Source organism: Labrus bergylta, chromosome 1, assembly GCF_963930695.1.
Source record: "Labrus bergylta chromosome 1, fLabBer1.1, whole genome shotgun sequence".
Classification (NCBI taxonomy): domain Eukaryota; kingdom Metazoa; phylum Chordata; class Actinopteri; order Labriformes; family Labridae; genus Labrus; species Labrus bergylta.
The window spans coordinates 12,739,270-12,761,329 of NC_089195.1; the positions used below are offsets into that span (position 1 = coordinate 12,739,270).

General features: G+C 42.6%; 1 protein-coding gene across 6 annotated transcripts; it reads right to left on the bottom strand.

The window, feature by feature from the left end:
- Positions 1-205: 205 nt before the first annotated feature.
- slc24a2 (solute carrier family 24 member 2) lies at positions 206-21,742 on the bottom strand. 6 transcript variants are annotated; one of them, XM_065954322.1, is made up of 12 exons: positions 21,485-21,742; positions 19,058-20,192; positions 17,193-17,243; positions 11,464-11,496; positions 9,601-9,718; positions 9,269-9,352; positions 8,100-8,138; positions 7,884-7,963; positions 7,658-7,795; positions 6,487-6,576; positions 5,170-5,336; positions 206-5,042 (listed from the first exon to the last, which is right to left on the bottom strand). In XM_065954322.1, exons 2-12 carry the CDS (start codon positions 19,976-19,978, stop codon positions 4,793-4,795), a joined length of 1,971 nt encoding a protein of 656 aa, XP_065810394.1. In that variant the 5' UTR covers positions 19,979-20,192; positions 21,485-21,742; the 3' UTR covers positions 206-4,792. The 6 variants fall into 6 exon arrangements, with proteins under 6 accessions (XP_065810394.1, XP_065810399.1, XP_065810401.1 ...); XM_065954327.1 differs by having other exon boundaries at positions 9,607-9,718; positions 21,485-21,741; XM_065954329.1 differs by lacking the exon at positions 17,193-17,243 and having other exon boundaries at positions 21,485-21,740.
- Between the last annotated feature and the right edge of the window lie 318 nt (positions 21,743-22,060).

The window sequence follows — 22,060 nt, forward strand, 5'->3', positions numbered from 1 at the left end:
AACCTGTGGCCCAACAGACATGATGGTGTTGAACGCTGGTTTGAGGTGTCCCTATTGAATTTTTGCCTCGGGTCCTAATGGAGTCTAGAATCTCCAGTAGGTGTGGTCTTAACAATAAGGTAGGGCTGAGTGTGTACGGTGATGTGCATCTCTGATCAGTCTGTTGGGTGCGTCGGGTAACTCAAAAAAACCAACAGTGAAAATTTCCATTTTTTATTATTTGATCATATAACCATTTATACAGTGTAATGATATATGTTTTTTTTACAGTATAATACACGATTCAAGTAGCACATGAATATGATTCCATACTTGCATAACATACAAGGGAAATACAAAAAGCATTGGACCATCTGTCGTGGTATTCAAACGGGTCGAGGATGGATTTTTATAAATGGATCTATAAATGCACTCACTCATGCACACATCCCTCACACTCACAGGATCCATGACAGAGAGACAGATTTAGAAATGACACAGCATCAACAGGCTACACCTGGAGTCTGACATTAGGAGAAATGTTGTGGCTTGTACTCTAAGTGTCGACTATGAATACATACAGGAGTTTATATACAGCTTACAAATCTTTTTACACAAAAACGCACAATAAAACACATTGTTTCTTTAACATCGCAACATGGGGAACAGTTTGGGTCGACCACATTTTAGACAAAAATGTTAGAACTCATGAGAAGGTTTTTAAAAAGCGGTTTGGGTTACGATGCTGTAGTGACACACACAAAAATATGATTTTGAACCCTTTGATGGGCTTTGATCTAATATTTTCACGAGAATCTGAACAGGAAAATCTGATCCATTCATTCCAAAAAGAAAGGAAATAAAAAGAAACACACATTTTAATTTGTACCGGAGTGAGAATGAGTGTTACTGTGAAGCCCCATATATTTTATTTTACTGTTTTCATGTGAGAATGAAAACATTTCCGTTTGTTTTCTCGTCATCTCAACTCATTTATCTCATTTTCTCCAGATAGTGATGCTTGCTTTCCGTGCTAACTAGTTCACTCACTTGAGATCGGATAAAATGAATCAGTTACCAATGTGTCGTAACCCCGAGGCAACAACAACAATCAGTCGAGAAAATTCACCAAAATGTACTCGATATCACAGGAAAACAAAGTTAAATCAAATTAACGGATGCTCGGTATAAACATTTTTAAAGGCAGAATGTGCGACATGTTACACATAAATAAATCATAAATCCAGTGTATCCTGTGTAAATGTGTCTCTGAGTCATGACTGTCTACAATGAGTGAGAAGCTGGCTGTGTTGTTGTCAGAGCCGTGTTTACATGGACGGGACGGCCGGCTCCTCCCCTTGTGTATAAAAGTTGTTTTAGTCAAGGACTAGAGAGAAGAAGAAAATATACTCACTGATTATTTGGATGTTAGTAAGAGTTTTTAGATCACGATCATTCTGTGTTAATTTATGAAATGTGAAGCTACGAGCTAACTAAAGAGTGCTAACATTAGCACGCTAACACAACAACGCAGGACACAGGTGATTGCAGCTCGAGCAAAGGACAATTTGCGCTAAACTCCTTTGTGTGAACTCGAGTGGAGGGGGGTTGGAGGTGTGTCGCTGGAGGAGGGCGGAGGCTTCAGTATGGAGGAGGTGTGGCCAAACAGCAGTTTGTTTTGGTTTCATGCTGGTGCTCAAGGGCGACATCTACTAGATTAAAAAGTTGCACATTCTTCCTTTAAACCTGTTTGCATTAGTGCATTTTTGGGGTGGTCACAAGTATTACTTTAACAATAGAAACAGAAAGAAACACAAAGTGAGGTAAAAAAAATAAATAAATAAAGTGGGGGAGATTGTCCTCAAAGTGTTGAACATTTATGTGTGACATGCGCTGTAGCTACATGCACATCAGCTTGCATTGGGCAGTTGATCTGATGGAGACCAGGTGGACAACTTCGAGCTGAGCTGGTTGAACAAAGAGAGGCCCTAAATGAGTCACCACAACATCTGCCTCACGTCTATTCATAAGTTTCCTTCTGCCTTACTTTAAGTACGGTTTGACTTTACTCACAGAAAGAAAGGAAAGAAAAGAAAGCACCTTAAAATTAAATCAAAACGATATCTTCGCAAAATCAAAGTGAAAATGCAATAATGGTATAGAAACAGGCTTCTTTGTTGTCTCTGTAATCTTTCTGTGACCACTTCAGTATATAAGCTTTCTCTGCAAATGTTCCTTTAGTATGAAAATAAAAGGTACGGGCTAATTTAAGATTCGACCCTTCAGGCTGGCGCAGACTACAGGAGGTGCTAAATCTGAAATGTGTCCACCAAATGCAAATAGAAGAAGCTTTAACCGATGTCTCAAACATGCACGCTAAATAACCGGAAACCCTGCACCACAGCGGATCATGAGAAGAGCATCACGTCTGATCTGATGGAGACGCAGATGTAAACAAAGCAGAGACTGATGAGGTGCAGCAACCCGCTGTAGAAATACTGCAGCAAGATTTCAAATCAAACAGGGATACAGGTCGTCTATTCTTCAGCCACAACTGGAGAGGATATCAGGGCTGTCACGATACCAGAACTGAAGAAAAATCAAATTATATTGTTACCACGAAGCCACGCTACTTTTAAATGTGATGTATTATTAAACTAAAAGAGATTGCAACATTTTAGAACATTCTGACAACCTTATTGCCCGATCACGTGTCGCCCTTTGGCTCAGCCACTCCAAAAAACGCCTGAGTGCCTTTGGAGCGGGATGCATGAGCATACGAGCCACCAAATAAAATAAGTGGGGAAAAATTTAACATAAAGCTCTTGTCTTTGCTTTGCTCCTAGATGAGGAGTTGATGAATAAAGCATCCATCTTGGTTTGATTGGCTACTTTGACCAAAAGTGACACCGCTAGCAGCAGAGAAAGAAAGCACCAGAGGACCAGAGGAAAACGATGTGTTTACTGGCGACGCTTTTCTAGTGACGCGTCTCTGAGTGATCGGGCCCTCAGTAGATAAAAAATGATCAAATCTGATCGTTTTCCTCAACGATCAGGATGGCTGAGAGGAGCGTGTGGGCTCTCACATCATCAGAAGTCCCAGACCTGGTTTCTGCTCCGGATGTCAGGAGCAGGGGATCAAAGACTCTTGTAGTCTGAGCCCTGTGCATGTTCATACAGTAGATGGTGTGGGTTTTTTTTTTAACATCAACACATGACAGAAGAAAGCAATTTTAACTTCCTGATATTGAGCACTCCTTTTTTTTTTTTTGTAAATTAGGAAAAAACACCACAATTCAAACACAATGAAGACCACGTCTCTGTGCGACACTGACTCACGTCTCAAAGGGCCAAAAAATCGCCTAGTTTTAGTCGGGATAACGAAGTAATCGCTCTCAGAGTGGTGCATTTAAAGGCGAACGCATCTGGAGGAGTCATGCTCACAGGCTTGGATTAGGATCATAAGAACAAGCACTGAGCATGACAACAGCTTTGCCAATTCATTTTTGGCCCACTGTACCTCTGTGCTACCTACCGTAACTATTCAGCATGTGTATTCTATAGCAGAAACTTGTGAATTAGATATAAAGCAAACATGTATTTTGAATCTCTGAGGTTCTTCTCACTGGATCAACCCGTCAGTTTACAGCTTCTGCGAGCGACGGGCAACTTTTCCGGGGCTTTAAATATACCAAGCGGGGTCGATAAAGGACATCTAGACGAGACCTCCTTTGCTGTGTTTAAGTCATTGCTAACAGTCTGACTTGCAACTTCGGGAGGCGAGTTATGAGTTGGATTTGACAGACGACATCATAGACCGGACGGTCAGCTGCATCTAAATGCAGTGTTCCAGGATTAGAGTAACGGCTGTGTTTGGTCTATTTTAGTTTTATTGGTTTATTTTCCCTGCATAAAACCAAAGCCTGCAGCAAAACGGGTGGACAATATTCACTGGACAGATGAATAGTCAGGTTCTGTATCCAAATGTAGAGTCTAGTCATGGAGGTTATTCCTCGTTATGATGCAAAGCCAGAGACAGGCGGTGGGATGAACACGGTTCAAATCTAAAGGGTTTTATAAACAGCTATTTCACTCATGTGTTGCCCTTTCTCTTTTGTTCCCATGAAATACAGGATCGCTCTTAAAACACAAAAAAAATAAAGTCTCTTTGACACCCATGTTCAACGTATGCACCTGCATGAGGAGGTACATCTAATACTGCCGCACAGCCCTTGACTGAAAAAAAACAACAATCTCTGGTGCTTTTCAGATACATTTTTTTTTTTTACCCCCGGTGCCATTTTAAACGACCTTTCCTTCAGTTGCTCGCAGCAGCTTTCAATCGATAGTGTCTGCTGAATGTCGTCCCGAGGTGCAAAGACAGAGGAGTCCGTCCGGTGGGGTGGCATGAAGTCCGTTAGTGACAAACAGGCTCGAGAGCCAGTGCTGCACGGCTGTGATTCGCTGGTCTGAATTTGCAGCAATGATTTAAGTCAGTGCCTCTGTCCAAAACGTGTGTGTGTGTGTGTGTATGTGTCTACGTGTGTGTGTGTGTGTGTGTATGTGTCTACGTGTGTGTGTCTGTGTGTGTGTGTGTGTGTGTGTGTGTGTGCGATTCTTTCATCCTTTACTTGATCCTGAGTGTGCGGGTGCATGTGTGTGTGCTTCTACTTTGTATGTATGTGAGACATGTGAGAGACAGTTTGTGTCCATGCGAGCATGTTTTTCCTCTCCTACAGTAAATCATGGTGCACGTGAGCACCATGATTTTTTTTTCTGCTTTTCCTTGAAATCAAAAAAGCAGCGCCGGCTCTCAGACGCTGACGGGGCAGACGATGATTTTATCCTCCAGCATGACGCTGACGACAAGGAAAACGATGTAGAGCAGGAACATGAGTAAGCCCAGGAACTTGCTCATCCTCCACTTGCACGCGGCGATGGACAAGATGACGAAGAGGAGCATGAGGAAGAGGAGGACGATGGCGCAGAACAGGCCGTTGCTGCTCACCTGTACAGGCTTGAAGTCGTTGAGGATGTTGTAGACGAGCCAGGGGAATGGCAGACTGTGGGGAGATGAGGGGGTCAGGTTATCTCTGAGCTTCATTGTCAGAGATATAAACATTTGAAACGTTCACATTCACAAATAAAAAAAAACACTGTGCGTTTTCTTTTGGTGCGTGCTGGACTCACCCCACGGTGATGTCAAAGATGTTGGAGCCCACCGAACTGGACACGGCCATGTCACCGAGGCCTTTTCGAGCCACGATCACACTGGTGATCAGGTCAGGGATGGAGGTACCAGCTGCTAGTATGGTCAGACCCATGATCTCCTCTGTGATCCAGAAGGTTTCTCCCACCTGGAAGGAGGAAGAAAGGTGCTTAATGTTGCAGCTGTTCTCCCATCGCTCTGATCATTCTCGGAGGTTAAAAAATATTTTTGAGCTTCATAACCTTTTGCAGACATCGCTTTACACACTGAATATTTAAACTGGAAGTAAATAGGAACAAAGTGCAGATGTTGGATGAGACTGGACTTAAAAATGTATCTTCCTTACATGCACTCTGTGAGTAGTTAAATACACTAAGAGTTTTTCCTCACAGTCCACTGCACAGCTCCTATATTGCACCTTTTGTACATTTTGTGTTTTTTATTTTTATATTTTACATTTTTTAATTATATTTTATACATTGTAATAGCTTCTTATATTGTATTATTTAAGTTGTTGCTAGTTCTGCGTTATTTCCCTGTTAATTGTTTAGCACCAATGCACCAAGTCAAATTCCTTGTATGTGTAAATGTACTGAAAGAATGGGATAAGCCTGAAAATTTGAAGAGCACAAAACAAGCAGCAGAGCCTTCTTTTAAGGCTCTGCTGCATGGTGCAACATTTCAAAGCAGTGCCTCTTAACTCTTTGCTGATTTTTTTCCTGTACATGAATATCTTAGGCTGCACGGTGGTGCAGTGGTTAGCAGCGAGGAGGTTCCTGGTTCAATTCCATCGTCTGACAGGAGCCTCTTTGCATGTTCTCCCCTGTGCATGTGTGGGTTCTCTCCAGGTACTCTGGTTTCATCCCACAGTCCAAAGACATGCTCGTTAGGTTAACTGCTGACTCTGAATTGCCCGTAGTGAAGCTGGTTGTCTGTCTCTATATGTCAGCGCTGTGTCTAGGGTGTAACCCCGCCTCTTGCCCAATGACAGCTCGGCTCCAGCTTCCCACGACCCCGCGATCGGCACCCATGGGGACCTTAAAAAAGCCGCTGCCCCGCCCCTCCCTCACGACCTTGCACACATGACCTCATGCTTTATTCCCACTGCTAAAATAGAGCTTTACTGTACAGGTTGATCTGGCGGTGGATCAGGGCAGATTAGCCGGGATTAGCTGCCGTGGTCACACATTCAACACCCTGACTGCTGCACTCTCATAAGAAAGTCCTCAGAATAGAAGAGAGTTTAGAGAAAGCTGGCATGTGTGTGTGAGTTTGTGTTTGTTTGTGTGTGTTTGTACCTGGTGAGCCCACCACACCATCAGGTAGGAAAAGAAAGCGATCCAAGAAATGGCGCCGAGGAAAGTGATGGGGAAGAACTTCGCTGAGGTCTGAAAATACAAAAGAAACAAAAAGTCAACATCTGAAAGTGAAGACCAAACTCAACTACAGACTTAACCTGCCCTGAAAAAGATTCACTAATTCTGATCTACATTTCTTTTTTGAAGAAAACACCATACCCCCCACCTCACCTGAGTGATGGACAGTTGACCACCTCACAGTAAATAACAATATGACTATGCAATGACCACAAAAAAGGCAAAATTAGATGTGAAAATGTTCCATGTAGTGTTGTAGTATTCAAAATCGGTCTTGGTCTCCAGAACACTTTCTGAAGGTCTCGCTCTCATCTTCTATCTAAAGCAATCTAAAGGATTTTTACTCGGTCTTGTCTCGGGCCTCAGACTGTGGGGACTCCGGATTTTATATCAAGACCGGTCAAGACCACCACTGATCAGCTGTTTTTCCTCGTCATTACTGAGATTAGAAGCAAAACACCTCTTTTTAAAAGAACTAATAACTTCAGTTCATTTGTAGTTTGATTTTTATGACCCCTGCACACAAGATGATTATTCAGTGATATTTATGGTCTAGGTCTAGCTAAATATCTTGGTCTGGTCTTGTCTCGGAGCACTCTGGTCTCAGGTATGTTTTGTTTACTCTAGGACAAGATATACCCGAGACCGAGATAAGACCTGACTCTAGGACCAATGCACTCTTAACTCCAATGCACCCGTACTGTTCTGTTACTGTGCACGAGGCAATAAACATCTATTCTATTCTATTCTATTCTATTCTATTCTGTTCTGTTCTATTCTATTCTATTCTGTTCTATTCTATTCTATTCTATTCTGTTCTGTTCTGTTCTATTCAATTCTGTTCTATTCAATTCTATTCTATTCTGTTCTATTCTATTCTATTCTATTCTATTCTATTAGAGTCCCTCACTCGTAGCACACTCTCTTCATCATTGTTTACTTTTATGTTGATCGTTTTTGCACCAAAGAACGCCCCCCAGGAAATTAATTTTTATATGTACACATACCTGACTCTGTGTGTGTGTGTGTGTGTGTGTGTGTGTGTGTGTGTGTGTGTGTGTGTGTGTGTGTGTGTCTGTGTGTGTGTCGTCACCTCTCTCCTGACGTCAGGGAGCGAGAGCCACAGAGGGAAGACGATGGGCAGGATGATGAGGTAGGTGATTCGTTTCCTGCAGGTGTCGGGCCAGGCCAAGCTCAGAGGCTGGTCCTCGTCCTCCTCTTCCTCGCCGCCCTGAAGAGGAGTCATTTTAGATTAACCACACACACACACACCCACTCGCACCAATCAAACAACAAAAAAAAGCACAAAGAGACCATACCGCTTCTCCTCCCACGACACCGTTCATGGGCGGTGTGACTTCCACGGCGACGTTGGAGCTGTTTTGGATGTTCTTAACGGCTACAGGAAGGAAGAGAAAAGAAAGAGAGAGAGAGAGGTTAAATGAAGGTCAAAGTGCTTCGTTGTCAAGCAGTGTATGAATTTGAAATGAAACGTGATGATCTAATGGCATTATGAGAAGGCTGAAACTTAGTACAATTTGCTTTTCTTGGAGGTTGTATCTGCGAGGGGGCTCCTATGTTGAGAAACAAAAATATCTTTGTTATTTATCCATCCGGACAGGAGTAACAGAGAATCATACGGAAGTGCGTCTGTGCCCTCTCATGATGAAATGATCAAATTACAGAGGAGCTGACAAATCAGTCAGTCGGCTGAGGAATCAAATGACAAATGAAGGACGTATTCTTGAAACTAAGAATCACATTTACATCTGAGGCACCAGTCTCTCAATTTTGAAAGCTTCTTGTCAGGTTTAAAGACGCGTCACACATTGCTGTATGACTTCCTGAGGCTCATAAAGTCGTTTTGATCTCAACAGATTTCTGATCACTTCTTTGGTGTTTTCACAACTAAACACAAAACTACTGAAAATTCCCCAAATTTTTCAGGGTGAGCTGCATGTGTGACATAAAACAACTGACTTATTAAGCCTGACTTGAGTTTTTCTCCTGCCAGAATCTTCCTGAAACCTCCGCGTGAAGTCAGGGTGAGCTGTACAGCAGGTCATATTCTAATTCACTACGACTTTAAATCATGTGACCAGCGCGGTCGTCTCGCACATGATGAAGCTGCTTCATGCTCTTTTCTGTCTTTCACCATCCACTCGTTTATACTGTGAATATGTTGACCCAAAACTGTAATTATAGCATCAGCTGTGTTGCTTTGTCCACCATTTCTGCAGCACATCCAGACTCCTGAGGCCTTTTTTTTTACACCGCAACGATTTTATCTAAAAATGGCAACCTGTTGTTGCATTTTGGCTGTTTGTTTACACCACTTTGGCGTTTTGGGCGCCTGAAAACAGAAGGGCCAGGAAATGGGTCACAGGTGACAAACATGTGTACTACAATGTTTTCAGACTGGTGCACGGCGGTTATTATCATGATGTTGTCGTCTGAACGAAGAACTTTTTAAGAGGATTGCTCTCTTGTCACTGTGCCTGAGACCCTTCTGTCCAGAGGCAAGTCAGATTTTAGGGAGCAGCTTGTCCTGAGAGCTTCCATGCATCTTCAGGAGTGCATTTTGTGAAAAGTATTTTTAGGAGTTGTTTGAGTCATTCTTGATTCATTTGTCACTTGATTCATGAGTTTAATTTTGAGCAGGACAAATGAACTCCCATAGTTTGAACTCGTCCTCGTTACTCACCTACGCCGTTGGCATTGGCTGCCTCATCTTTACACTTCTGCTTGGCCATTTTGTGAAGGATAGAAGCCTTCTCTTTGAAACGTCCTAAAAAAATGGAAAGACGATGACTACTTGCAGGGGGGACAACTTCGGTTGAAGAAAAGGATGTTGTACTTGTATTGAAGCCTTCTTTTAGCCAATGTGAGGAAGAAAGACTCCCAAGAATGACCAAAATATCTCAATATTTTGGTCCAAAGCCGGTATGTGAATGTTTGAATCCGTCCCGTGTTTGCAGAAAAGGGCTTCCATACATTGAAAAAGGATGATTGAGATATGATTGATTTTTGTCTTACCCTTACCTTCATCACTGAGAGGGTCGAGGGTGTGGATCATGAGCTGGAAGATACTGTTTCTCATCAGTGTGTTGTGAAGAGAGGCACAGCTGCCTTCCCTCTGCAACCTGGGTTTGGCCTACATGAACACAGACAGTTACAACAAAATCTATATGAAGACTTTCTACTCAACATTTACAGTCATTCTTTAAAGGTCACATATTCTGCAAAATCCACTTCACCATGTTTCTCTAACTCTAATATGTGTCTTTAGTCTGTCTACAAACCCCCAATGATGAGAAAAGTCCATCCTCTCCATCTTAAAGCCTGCTCTACTTTTCAGAAAATGTTTGCTCAAACAGGCCGTTTGGAGATTTTCCCTTCATGACATCACAAAGGGCAGTAACCCCTCTCTCAGGAGGGTGATTCTCCCACAGCTAGGTGTTTGTTCTGCCCTCTGAGTCTGCCTTCTCACCGTAAACAATAAGACATGGAGCGAGAAAGACTGAGACACCCAAGCCCTTCTAGAGAGGGGGAGTGGTCAAACACAGCTCATTTACATATTTAAAGGTACAGACACAGAAACAGCCTGTTCTGAGCAGGGCTGAAATAGAGGGGTTTATAGGCATGATCAAATACAGGATCAGAGTGGATTTAGAACAAGAAACTTCACACACATGTTTTGAGGAGCTCTGAGACTTAAACTGCTTGAGGAGGAGGAGAATATTTGACTTTTAAGATATATTCTAAGGCTTTTTTGTGCCTTTATTAGAGAGACAGGACAGTGGATAGGGTTGGAAATCAGGGAGAGTGAGAGAGAGGGAATGAAAAGCCACAGAACACCCAATTGAAGGACTATACCCTTCGTATATGGGGCGCACAAACTAGCCACTAAGTCACCATTGCATGATTCATTTGTCATTTTTATGCGCTCAAAAAAAAGTGAGAGGAAACCATCCTGATGAACACCAATCAAAGTCAACGGCATCGAGGTCATGTCACTCCTGCAGCTTATAGCTCTCTGATGAATGTAGAATATTCATTCATTGAACTTATTTAAATCCCGAACATCACTGAGGACATGGCCTCATCAAGAGTACAACAACAAAGACTAGATGTGCACAAAACAGAATAAATAGAAAGAGTGACGACAACGTAATTAAAATCAGTTACACGCAAAGCAGAGTGGTTTTTAGTCAGCTTCAAACTGACTCATAGGAACAAGTGTGTGAAGTTTTAATGTCATGTAATGCTCTTATAACATGACCAGTACTGAACCCGATTGTTCCATACAAAGAAGTTAAAAAGTATTAACCAAGTGTGAGCACAGCATCAAGTTCAGCCTGTGTTTAAGGGAGCAATCAGTAAGATGTGTAGTGAGTGAAATTATAAAGTGACCTTACTATATGATCAGACATTAAGGAAACATGCTATGTTGAAGTGCTGGCTTCTCTGACAACAAGAGAAGAGAGAACCGGTTCAGATAAAAGTGATTGTACCCGACCTAAAAAGCCTCTGCATGTTTCTAATAAGCTCCACGAGCAGAAACGTGTTCAAACTAGGATCAATATTGGAGATGCTTTTGAAAAATGGAGAGAGGTTAGAACGCAGAAAGGTTTACAGACCGATGCAGAGCTGGCTAAACACTGAAGCTTCAGTGTCCACCACATGGCAACCTGCGTGAGCATCGACTCTGGAGAGGAGGGGGCGGGGGAGACAGCTCTCTAAAATGTTTAGAATCTGGACTGCAGTACCCATTTTAAACACTAGGTGTCAGAGTTACATATTGCCCCTTTAAGATAATTTGTTTGAAAACGGCTTTATGTATTTATCTTTGTTTCATAAACATTTTCCTACTAAAGATATCTATAAAGACAAACTCACCGTCAGCTTGTTCTCGTCATCAGGAGCGGTTACCTTTATGTAAAAACACAGAAAAAGCAAACATGTTACATATTTACTGTATTTGTTCTCTTATATACACACACATATATTTATGTAGTGTGGAGATAGTAACACAAACACATGCACTATATGCAATCTAACACATTAGGCCTGCACCCTCGTCAAAAACCCAGAAGCCCACACACACAGCTTCCCTTTGCTGTGTGTATGTGTGACTTCACTTCCTCATTTCTGAGTCCTCTTCTAAAGCTTGTTCTTTGGTCTTTTTTTACAAGATGGAGTCTAAGATCCTACACACACTCACATAGACATATGACTACAACCCAGCCATTTCCTCAGAGGACATATACAGCACAGCAGTGTCACCACATAAACACACATACACACACACGGCGCCCGGTGTGTGGGACAGGTAGAGAGTGTGGTGATGCTTTGTGTAGATACAGAGAAGGGGGAGGTTTGGTCTGGGAAGGCGGTACTGGGAATATTTGTTGAATTAAGATGTAGATATCGAAACTTTAAGTTGAGTAGATTTGTCAGACAGACAGTAGAAGTGGGGTAAATCAGGCTGAGAGTGGCAACGCTATGACGTCCTGCTCGGAGTGAAATTCACATAATAAAGACAACGACTGAAGCAAGGAGGCTTTTTAAAATGTTAATGTGACACCAACCAGATTAAAGTTTGCTACATGAAAACTGTATAAAAACAGGAACAAACAGAAATAACTTCTTCATCTGATACTGACTATTTTGTCACCTAACATCTTCACAGGATTTGATTTTTAAGAAATAAAACATATTAAAGTAGGATCAGTTGACAAATCTAACGAGTGATGCAACAATTATAATTAGGGCTGTCAAACGATTAAAATAACCACCACATTTCACAAGTTAATCAAAATTTATCACATTTTAAATTATTTTGAACTAAAGTCAGGCCCTTCCTGTAGATGGAAGGTCAGGACCTATGGTCAGGACATGAAGTTCAGCACAGAGACAGGAAGTGGATAGGGGTCCCAAACTGAGGTCAAACAGCTCAAAGGAACTGTAACAAAGGTCAATGTGTGATGTCATAAGGTCAATGTGTGATGTCATAAGGTCAATGTGTGATTTCATAAGGTGGATATTACTCAGCTGAGATGTCTGAGAGTTTGTTAAAGTGAAATGAGACATTCAAAGATGCAGCAGTGTCCTTCTTTTACATCACTGAGACTACAGGGAGACACTGAGGATGACTATCTACGGTGAGCCTGAAGGGACAAAATACCATGAGGTTAATCTTGATTTAAAAAAGTGTAATGCCTGACTGTGATTAACTAGGTTTCAACTGGTGGGTCGGGACCCAAAAGTGGGATTTGGAGCGGTTTTCTGGTGGGTTGCGAATGTGTGTCAAAAAGTCTATGACTCACTTTTATTCTTTGGTTCATTTGTTCTGTCTCATGTTTTTTACCGCCTGAGGTCCAAACTGCACAACTACTCACTTAATCAATCTGATTGGTTGAAAGAAAATCCAAAATTGGGGTTGTGATTTTTCATGAAGGAGTTGGTTTTAGGGTCCTGAGAACCACCGCTATAGACTATATACCTGAAGAGGTTTCCATGCTCGGGACTTTATTGACGATGTGGAGGCCAGGCGTTGGATTGTTCATTCCATGTAACTAACTCGAGTGTGGCTAATACCTGGAAGACCAGAAGTTACTTGCTGCCATCTTAGAGTCACCTACTTTACTTCTGAACAGTAAAATATTATATTGTTCTTTTAATTTTAATCTTTCTTGATTTAACAAACTTTTGAACACCAAAATCAGAAAACAAAATCCCAAAATTGGGGCTTTGGAGCATCCAAGGAGTAAGTGAAAGCAGAGTAAGACCTGGCTTATGATGCTTCTGATAACAGGAAGTAGTTCTGGGAGTGTTGGCGAGATTGAAAAGTGACATGCGACATACTGGGAGCACTGACATATTGGTATCATTTGTGGCATGCCAGCTTCACGGCGACTTGTGCACTTGCATTACGGACATATCACCATAAATTCAGCATCACATGCCGTCACTGATGGCCCGCCACCAGGGGGCCAGCGCCATGTACCACTCGTCTTTCACTCCAGAATCACCCGTCATCCATCACCATGATGCAGATTAAAACCAGTGGACCCGCTTTACGACAGTTACTGCTGTAAATGTGTAATTTGATTTGTCTTTATTAACAACCTACACCTTGAGGAAACGGGCTACTTTTTTATGTCTAATCTGTTGATATCAATACAGCATTAATGATGGATAAAGAACCTTTTTAAGACTATAGTATACATGCTATTTAACGTGTCAGATCATCAGCAAAGAGAGGAAGTTAAACAATATTTACTTAATTTTCCCTCAGAGACGGAGAGATGATCATCAGCACAAAGCAGAGGGGTGGAGGGTTTTGTTGTTGACACGTTTTCATGATGGAGGCCACAGAGTTTGAGAAGATAATCCCTTTAGCATGCATCTGACAAGACACCTGTTGCTGCTGTTATGGCGGCTACAGCACCACTAAAGATAGGTTTTTTGTTTTTGCTTATGTTGACGTTCGGCTTGCGTTTCCATTGAATAGTTGGGCTACTTATCGAGATGGTAATAAATGTCATTAACAAATATTCAGTTAAAATACGTTTACACACAAAACAAAGATGATTTATTTCCTCGGGGATTGTGGCATTCAAAGCTGTTTACTTAAACCTTGTTATTTTCTATCGAACAGAAATGATATTGACTGTAGACGTTTTGAATGATGACAGAGAGGGGTCACCTGTGTGAACTGTAGCCTCCATGTGATGGCTGAGCAGCATGGCTTTGAAAAGCAGAGGCCAGCTTGGCATTAGTTCATGTTGGTTAGTGCTCACATGGCCACACTGAAGACTCATTCAACCTGCTGTAGGAGCTGCTAAGACCGGAGCCTGCATGTTAAAAATAAAGTTTTGATGCTTTGGTCAAAGTTTATACACATCACGACCTCTGAGACTCATCTTTGACCTCCATCACTTCAGACTGTTTACAAAAGCTCAACAAGTGTTTTTCGTTTTGCACCCTGAAAACCTGAGCCTGTTTTTTTTCCCCCCCACAGCGTGCTGCTCAGCTTGATTTATGTTTCGTAACATGTTCGTGGTCGCTTGACATCAACACACCTAACGACGAAACACTACTAATCTTTGCCCTTATTTCCCTCAGCCCTCATCTCCGCTCTGCTGCACGTGTGAGGTTCTGTCAGTCCTCCGTCGGAGCTGCATCCTCTCACCAATCAGCACAAATCAGCCCGCTGGAACAATCACCTCCAGCCACTTCAGTCATTTATACAGTAACACAGGTCATTGTCTAATACATCCTCCAACTGAAGGGAAATTAACCAACACTGCTCTTTAACTAACCTGTCACTGCTGCGACACTCAGAGAACTCAAAACCAAACCTGACATTTACCTTTAAAAAACAGCATTTCATGAAGTCCATCCTTAATGATGGTGGGTCATAACTAAATGTAGTAACACTTTTAAAACCTGAAAGGAGTCAAAGGATTTATATCGCCTTTACTGCTCGTTCTGCCACAGTCATATCCTCTCTGACGTCACATTTAATGACATTAAATATCAAATAAATAATCAGAACTCGATTTTTTCAAACTTCTAAACTATTAAAAATAGTCTTATTGAACTTTGGATTTCCAGAGAAATTCCTTCCACACACAATTTGGGGGAAATTAGTGGATTCAAGAAGCATATTGCTTATTTTGAGCAGACTGGTGACATTTTTAAAGGAGGCTTCGCTGGTATTTCATCACTTCCAGTTCAGTGGTCTCTCATCCCAGTTTGAGATCAAGACACCAAGAAACTCCCAAATCCTAAAGTCCCGAATTTACACCAAACTTTCCCTTCATCCCAACAATTATCAACCCTAAGGCACAATGACACCACCTTTACTGTGTGTGTGTGTGTGTGTGTGTGTATGTGTGTGTGTGTGTGCGCCTCCCTCTGCAGTGTCCACCTGACTCTCCGAGCTGTGCGACTTAGCCAGGATTAATCAGCAGAGATCACCACTTTTAGACTGGTAATTTTCGAGCCTGCGTGTGAAGTCCCGCAGCAACCTTCACAGGTCACCATGATGTCCAACATTTCCCCGTCTCGCTCCTCAGTCTTGCGAGCGGCAGCCGTCTTTACTCATGCGTCTTTAAAAACTGCTCATAACGCTAAGCATGATCCTTCAAAGGCTCAACAGATAGTTATGTTGTTCCTGTAGAAAAGCAGCGGCAGCACTTGATCTGATCATGATCACACTGACTTGAATAAGAAGAAAGAACCTTTGACTGTAAGGTCTTCAATATAAGCCTTGTGCTGACCCCAGAGCAGAAATATCTACCGTCTGATTTAATGAACAAGGTCACCATCATTAATAATCATTTTATAATTATAAGACGTCATATGAGCAACATTTATCTGCACTAAATCCTCCTCCGCTAGCTGAATGTTGTTAATTAAATAACTCATGACATTGCAGATGCATGAAACTGCTGGGTGGGGATCCAGGTTTTTTATATGAATGACTGAGAGGAGAATTGAGACGTTTTGTAAGAGCCCTGCGGAGGCTGGGTGACAGTGTGCTTGGCTGTGTGTTTACTGTCGTCACTGCAGGTAAGCAGTTGATAAGGGGATCAGAGAGGATTGTCGTCTTTAGTGCCATCAGCAAGCAAACCAACAGATCTTCTCTCTCTTATAACATAAATGCTTAATGCACTGGATGCACTGTGCAAACATCCCAAAACATCCCCAACAATGCACAAATCAAAAGCCACGGCACGTCATGAGCAGGACGGCAGCCAGACGACGGAGCATTCAGTCTTTTTTTTCTCGGTGATCTGCTGATTCCTGCTCCCCCAGGGAGCATCTGACTATTATTAGCGGCTCTAATGGGATTGGAGGGCATTAACCCGAGGGATTATTTGGCAGCTACCGACACATGAGGACAAGGCAGTTGGACATCAAGTGCTGGACGATAGAAAGCACTTGGAAAGCTGCTCCTGGGTTGAGATGAGGAAGCCTGATATATAGCTGATTCCCAGAAGGGCATGTATGTCAATAGAGCTTCTGCAACAACCCCTGAAAGGGTTCAGCGGCCAGATATGCTGTACATGTTCACAGCTTTAGAATAAGAAGACACAAGCAGATACATGATTGGCTTTTCTTCACATTTACGGTAATGTGGTTGGCGTCTGGGATGGAAAATTTCAATTGTTATTGTTATGACAAAAGAACAAAGTCACTATTAAGAATACATAATTTGGAAAGAAAGGAGAAGAGCAAGAGCACAAAGACAAGATAGATTTCTATTCTTCTAAACACATATATATTTTTTTCCATAGGTCATTTTTGAGAATGACCTAAGCCTTAAAGGGGGTGGAGCTTAAAAGCAGATGCGACCATATTTAAGGCCGGTGATAATGAGCTCATCTGTTACCTAAAACATGAGAACATCCACTGGCCTGAGTCACAATCATCACAACAGTTGTCTGTTCTGTAAACATCTCAAGCACACGTTATGGCATTAAATACGTATATGTATGTGTTTCTAAAAAAAAGCACTGTATACGCCCCTGAAGACCTGGTGATGGGTGATGTCACTCTAGGCTACGGGCAAGCTGCTCTAAGATCAGCCTACAGTAGTTTTAGTATTTTGTCACCTGAGAGCCGTATGTGATTACAACATCAGAGAGCAACAGATCTGACTCCAACTGCACACACAGACAGAACATAAAGAAGACAGAGGGACAAATTTGTAAAAAAATAAAAATAAAAAAAACCTTCTTTGTGTGTTTGTGACAATGTTTGTGTTTGGTGTTTCATTACGTCCCCTCTCTACATGCCATCGTTTTGCATGTTTGCTATTTTTAAACACAGCAAGAGCAGAACAAGGAGCTCGCCAAGCCAATCTTGAGATCACACTTGCCAATCATCTTTCCTCCAATGTCAAGAAGAGAGACATTGGTTCTGTGATTGTGAATCGACTGGTATTGAAAGTCTGTCGCCATCAGGTTTACGTCTTCTTAATCCAACTATGAAAAGGCCTTTCAGAGAAACAAAGGCATGGCTCTTAAACCGTGCTTGAGTATTACCAATTCTCAGAACAGCGAACACTTTCTAACTGGTGTTTTCTTTTCATTTTGATTGGAGAATAACGAGATCTCTGAACTTCAGATTGGAATGTATAACCAGCAACCAGCTGAAGTAAAAGGACAAACAACACTCAGAGCTACAACCCTCCTAAAGAGTCAAGAGGCAACTTTGCTCCAATGTCAGGTTGAAGACGAGGGGCGCTAACAATGAGGTTAAGGAGGTGCTATGAAGACCTTTTAGACACATTTAGCTGTTTCTTCTGCTTACAGTTTTGGTTTAATCTCTGGGAAAGGACACTCCAAGACTTACAACTTTCTACAGAACTCAGGATTTACATGTTAAGTATTAGTTACACTATCAGTGTGATATCAGACTCCTTTCATTTGATCAAAAAAGAAAGTTATTTTTGAGTATTTAGCATTTTTATGATTCCTGTTCTGACCTGACTAAGTAGCAGTTCCAATGTTTGAAAACTGGGAATTGCTTCTTGTATCTGAGCCTTGCCAGATCCGGGTCGAGACTTGGTTATTAACAGTAAGGACAGAAGACAAAGGAAGGCCCCTATAGACTTAGTCAGCACCAAGAGGGCCGCGGCCTGGCTCTGAGTCTGGCACCGTCCAAGCTACACAGGTGGCAAATTAAGACAAATCTTTATATCCTTCCAGATGAGAATTCAGCAGGGTTTGGCTACCTGACAGAGCTCTGTGTGTTCAGCACTCTGTTTTAACACCCTTTGTGCCTCTTTTATAACACTGTTTACTGCCCAAAGAACAGGGGCGGTACTGCTGTCAGGGTCAGGCTCCATGACATTCTCATGGGCCGCAGCTATCCAGATTTCAGCAAAGACACACTGGCAAAAAGAGTTTCCATCAACATCAGAAATGCATGTCAAAAATAAGATAATGGTCACATCTTGTGTTGTTTGATTGGAGGTTTTCATCTAATTTTCCTGGTGTTTTGCGAGCTACAGAATCACCAGGGGAATTAGAAGGTTACGATGGATCACTGGGATCAGTAAGTGAATGAGAACATCTGGGTATATATTGGGATGAGTGAATGTTAAGGATCATCTGATGGCTCCAGATAAAGGTCAGGAAGTGGCGAGAGTAAGGTGGGACTCAAACGAGAAGGAAAAGGCAACGCTAAAATAATGGATGGTTAGATGGACTATTGGACGACCGATTGATAAACAAATTGGTGCATTGATGGATGGAAGGGTGGGTTAATGGGCAACAGATTGGGGGTTGGCCTGATGGGCAGATATGTGGGTGAAAAGATGAATGGATAACCCATTGGATGAATAGATGGATGGATTGGTAGATTGGTGGATTAACAGACATATATATGGATGGTTGGTGGACAAACAAATGGATGGACTGTAGGACTGATGCATGGATGTAAACATGTGTGGGATGGACAGAATCAAGCTCACCCTTGGTGCGGTTTCCAGCTCGTCCACCTGGTTGCTTCCCAGCAACCTCTTGATGACAAGTTCTACTTTAGAATTGAACTTCATGAATGTCACATAGCAGGTGTAGCACATCAGCAGGCTAATACTTTCTCCCAATGAGATTTCATTATCCAGAAAGAAATAGATGAGCATAAGCAAGCCAATGATATAGAAGGAGACGTCTCTGAACAGAGGCCACCAGGTGAGGTTCAGCACCTCTTTGGAGAACACGGCGCACATCCCAATCACAAACAAGATGTTGAAGACGGCAGAGCCCACAATGGTACCAATACCTACGTTACTGTGGGAGACAAAGACCCCTATGACAGAGGTGAAGAGCTCTGGGGCGGAGCCACCTGCTGCCATGAAGGTGGCTCCTGCTACATCATCAGAGATCTCCAGCTTCTCTGTGATGACTGTGAGCGCAGGAACAAAGAACTCATCACAAACAATGGCTAAGGCTATGAACATGTACAACATGCCAAACATATGAAACACCACATAGCCCTGGCGTCTCTGCTCAACAGAGAATAAGTCCGTCGGGTAGTCCCCATGATTCAGCTCTACGTCGGATGACTTCATAGCTATTGGTATGCCTCCTGTTGCAACTGAAATGTTGTTGTGCTGAAGAAGTGTTCTTTGGGGCACCGCTGCCTCTGCTGAGCCCTCATCAGCCGATTCCAGCTCCTTGGCCATCGTTGTGACCAGCGACAAGGCACTCCATGAGCAGACTGTGCAGACCACCGCCAAGCTGAGGACGAAGCCCAGAATCCGTCCAGGCCGCAGCTTTCTTTTAACGCTTGCGTAGTGTTGTCTGGTGCATCTGCTTTGACAGCCCAGAAGAGGTTCGGAGCTGGAGGGAGCCATCGTGCCTCGACTTCTTATGGGTAGCATGAAATCCATGGTGTTTGGCGCAGGTTTTTTTTTAGGCAGAGTGGATGAATCCCCCCCCAAAAAAAGCTGGGCTGGTGGTTCTGTTGGCTGCAAGGGCCGCGATTTGACAGGCCACGTCGGTTCACCGATTAGTTTGCATGCTGCTCCCCGATCTAAACACAATGGAAGCCCCCCAGTCTGATTCCAGGATCCAGCCCATTCAAAGGCTTCCTCATATTACACTCTGCAAGACACAGAAGACAAAGAAATACAAGTTTAAAAGTCAGGGACTTACATGTGGATAAAGCTGCTCTTACTCTTTCCACTTTAGAGGCCTTTAAGAAGAGTACAGTAGAGAGGTACACATAAATGTTGACATAACTCATGGAATCCCATCTTCTACTGCTTTCTATTCCCATGCATGTGAAAGGAAATAGACTAATTTTGGGGCCTGTATTTTAGAGATAGGACAGTGGATAGAGTCAAAAACTGGGAAGAGAAAGCAAGGAACAACATGGGGGGGGGGGGGGGGGGGGGACCACAGGAGCGGCATGCTCTCAAAGACTTAGGCCTCTGTTCATGGAGTGCACTTATTAAGCGCTAGGCCACCAGCGCCCCCAAGCTGACTAAAATAATGTACATTATTTGAGAAAAGGGATTTTGTCTCCTGCTTTCTGAATCACTCTGACAATTACTTAAAGACCTCTAAAAGGAAAACTCTGGGCAACTTTGTCGCCTTGTTGGTTTGCTTTGTCACATAATTGAATGAAATGTTTTTTAAGTAAAACAATTAACGTTGTTGAAGTGTCCATGCTAAACAAGACCTTCCTAAAAAGTTCACATGAGCTTTAGATTCTTTTGTTGGTTATAATCCAAACAGATTTCATTGTCTGGCTTAAAGTTCTTGTTGCATATTTTCAAAAGGCTTGGATAAATTTAAATGTTGCTTAGTGGGTATCCACCTCCACTAATTTAAAAAGTCATGCAGTGCTTCAACACACTTTCGCATATGTTTATGTAAATCTATAAATATACCAATCAGTCACAATGCTGTAGCCTTCTTGACATTGTGCTGAGAACCTGCAGTGACTTCTCTCCTTTAAGGAAAGCTAGGACATTAGTGAAAGCTCATTAGGAAGCTATTTAATCCCTGAGAAGATATACTTAGATTAGCCTCAGGCCTTGCACACTGATGCCAATGCACAAAGTCAAAAAGTAGACGTAAGCCAAAAGAGTGAATATGAGGGACACAAAAAAAGAGAGAAATGTATTTGTCGATTCAGGGCCCGGATAACGTAAAGCATGTTCAACTGCAATCTCGAAACTTCATCTCAAAAGTCCTTAATAATGTGAATGCTTCCCTAACTGCTTTGATACAATACATTAAATGTAGATCTTTGTTTGAGTCCAAAAACAAATAGTCCTGTAAAGGAAACATTTTGAAAGGAAGCTGGACTCTACAAGGACATGACAGTGAAGACACACTACAGCTACACATAAAAAAAGCCCAACAAATAAAGTTATTTATCCTCATACCACACTTGGAAATCTCCTGTTCAGCAGGAAGGCGTCGGGCAGGCAGCAGCTCCAGTATCTTCCAATGAATATTCCAGTAAATTGAATCCACAAAGGAAGAAGGGTCCAGAAGGCTAAAGGTCCCAACAGTAAATCCTAGGTGAGATTTTCCTCCCTCAGCCCAAGTGGAGCTGCAAGACACCAGGACAGATGCAGAGGACCGAGGGCTCCTCCCTCCTCCTCTAGGTTCCTCCCCCTTTTGACACTCCCTCCCTCCTTCCCTCAGTGTTTCATCTCCTCCACCTTTCCCCTCCTCGTCTTCTCTCTTTGTCCAAGAATGAGGATCAGACTGTCGGTTGTCCTTCCTTCCTTCCTTCCTCAACGACCCCCCACCCTCACACCTGATCCTCCCCTCCCTCAGTAACATATATAATTTCTTCCCATCCCTAGACCTGAGCAAATAAGTCTTGCACAAGAAGCTTACAGGTTGATGGGGCTGAAGCCTGCTGTGCCATCAGATCATAGTGCTGCTCTCAAAGACCTTGAAAAGTATCCCTAATACAGCGTGATGTAACACACAGCAGCACAGGTCGCAGG

Excerpts from the sequence above, each read along its gene's own strand:
- slc24a2 (XM_065954322.1), bottom strand. The coding sequence starts at position 19,978 with ATGGATTTCATGCTACCCATAAGAAGTCGAGGCACGATGGCTCCCTCC. Across the intron at positions 11,497-17,192 it reads TAATCACATACGGCTCTCAG|GTAACCGCTCCTGATGACGA; the intron begins GTGACAAAATAC and ends TTTTACATAAAG. Across the intron at positions 8,139-9,268 it reads AGCCAATGCCAACGGCGTAG|GAGCCCCCTCGCAGATACAA; the intron begins GTGAGTAACGAG and ends TTCTCAACATAG.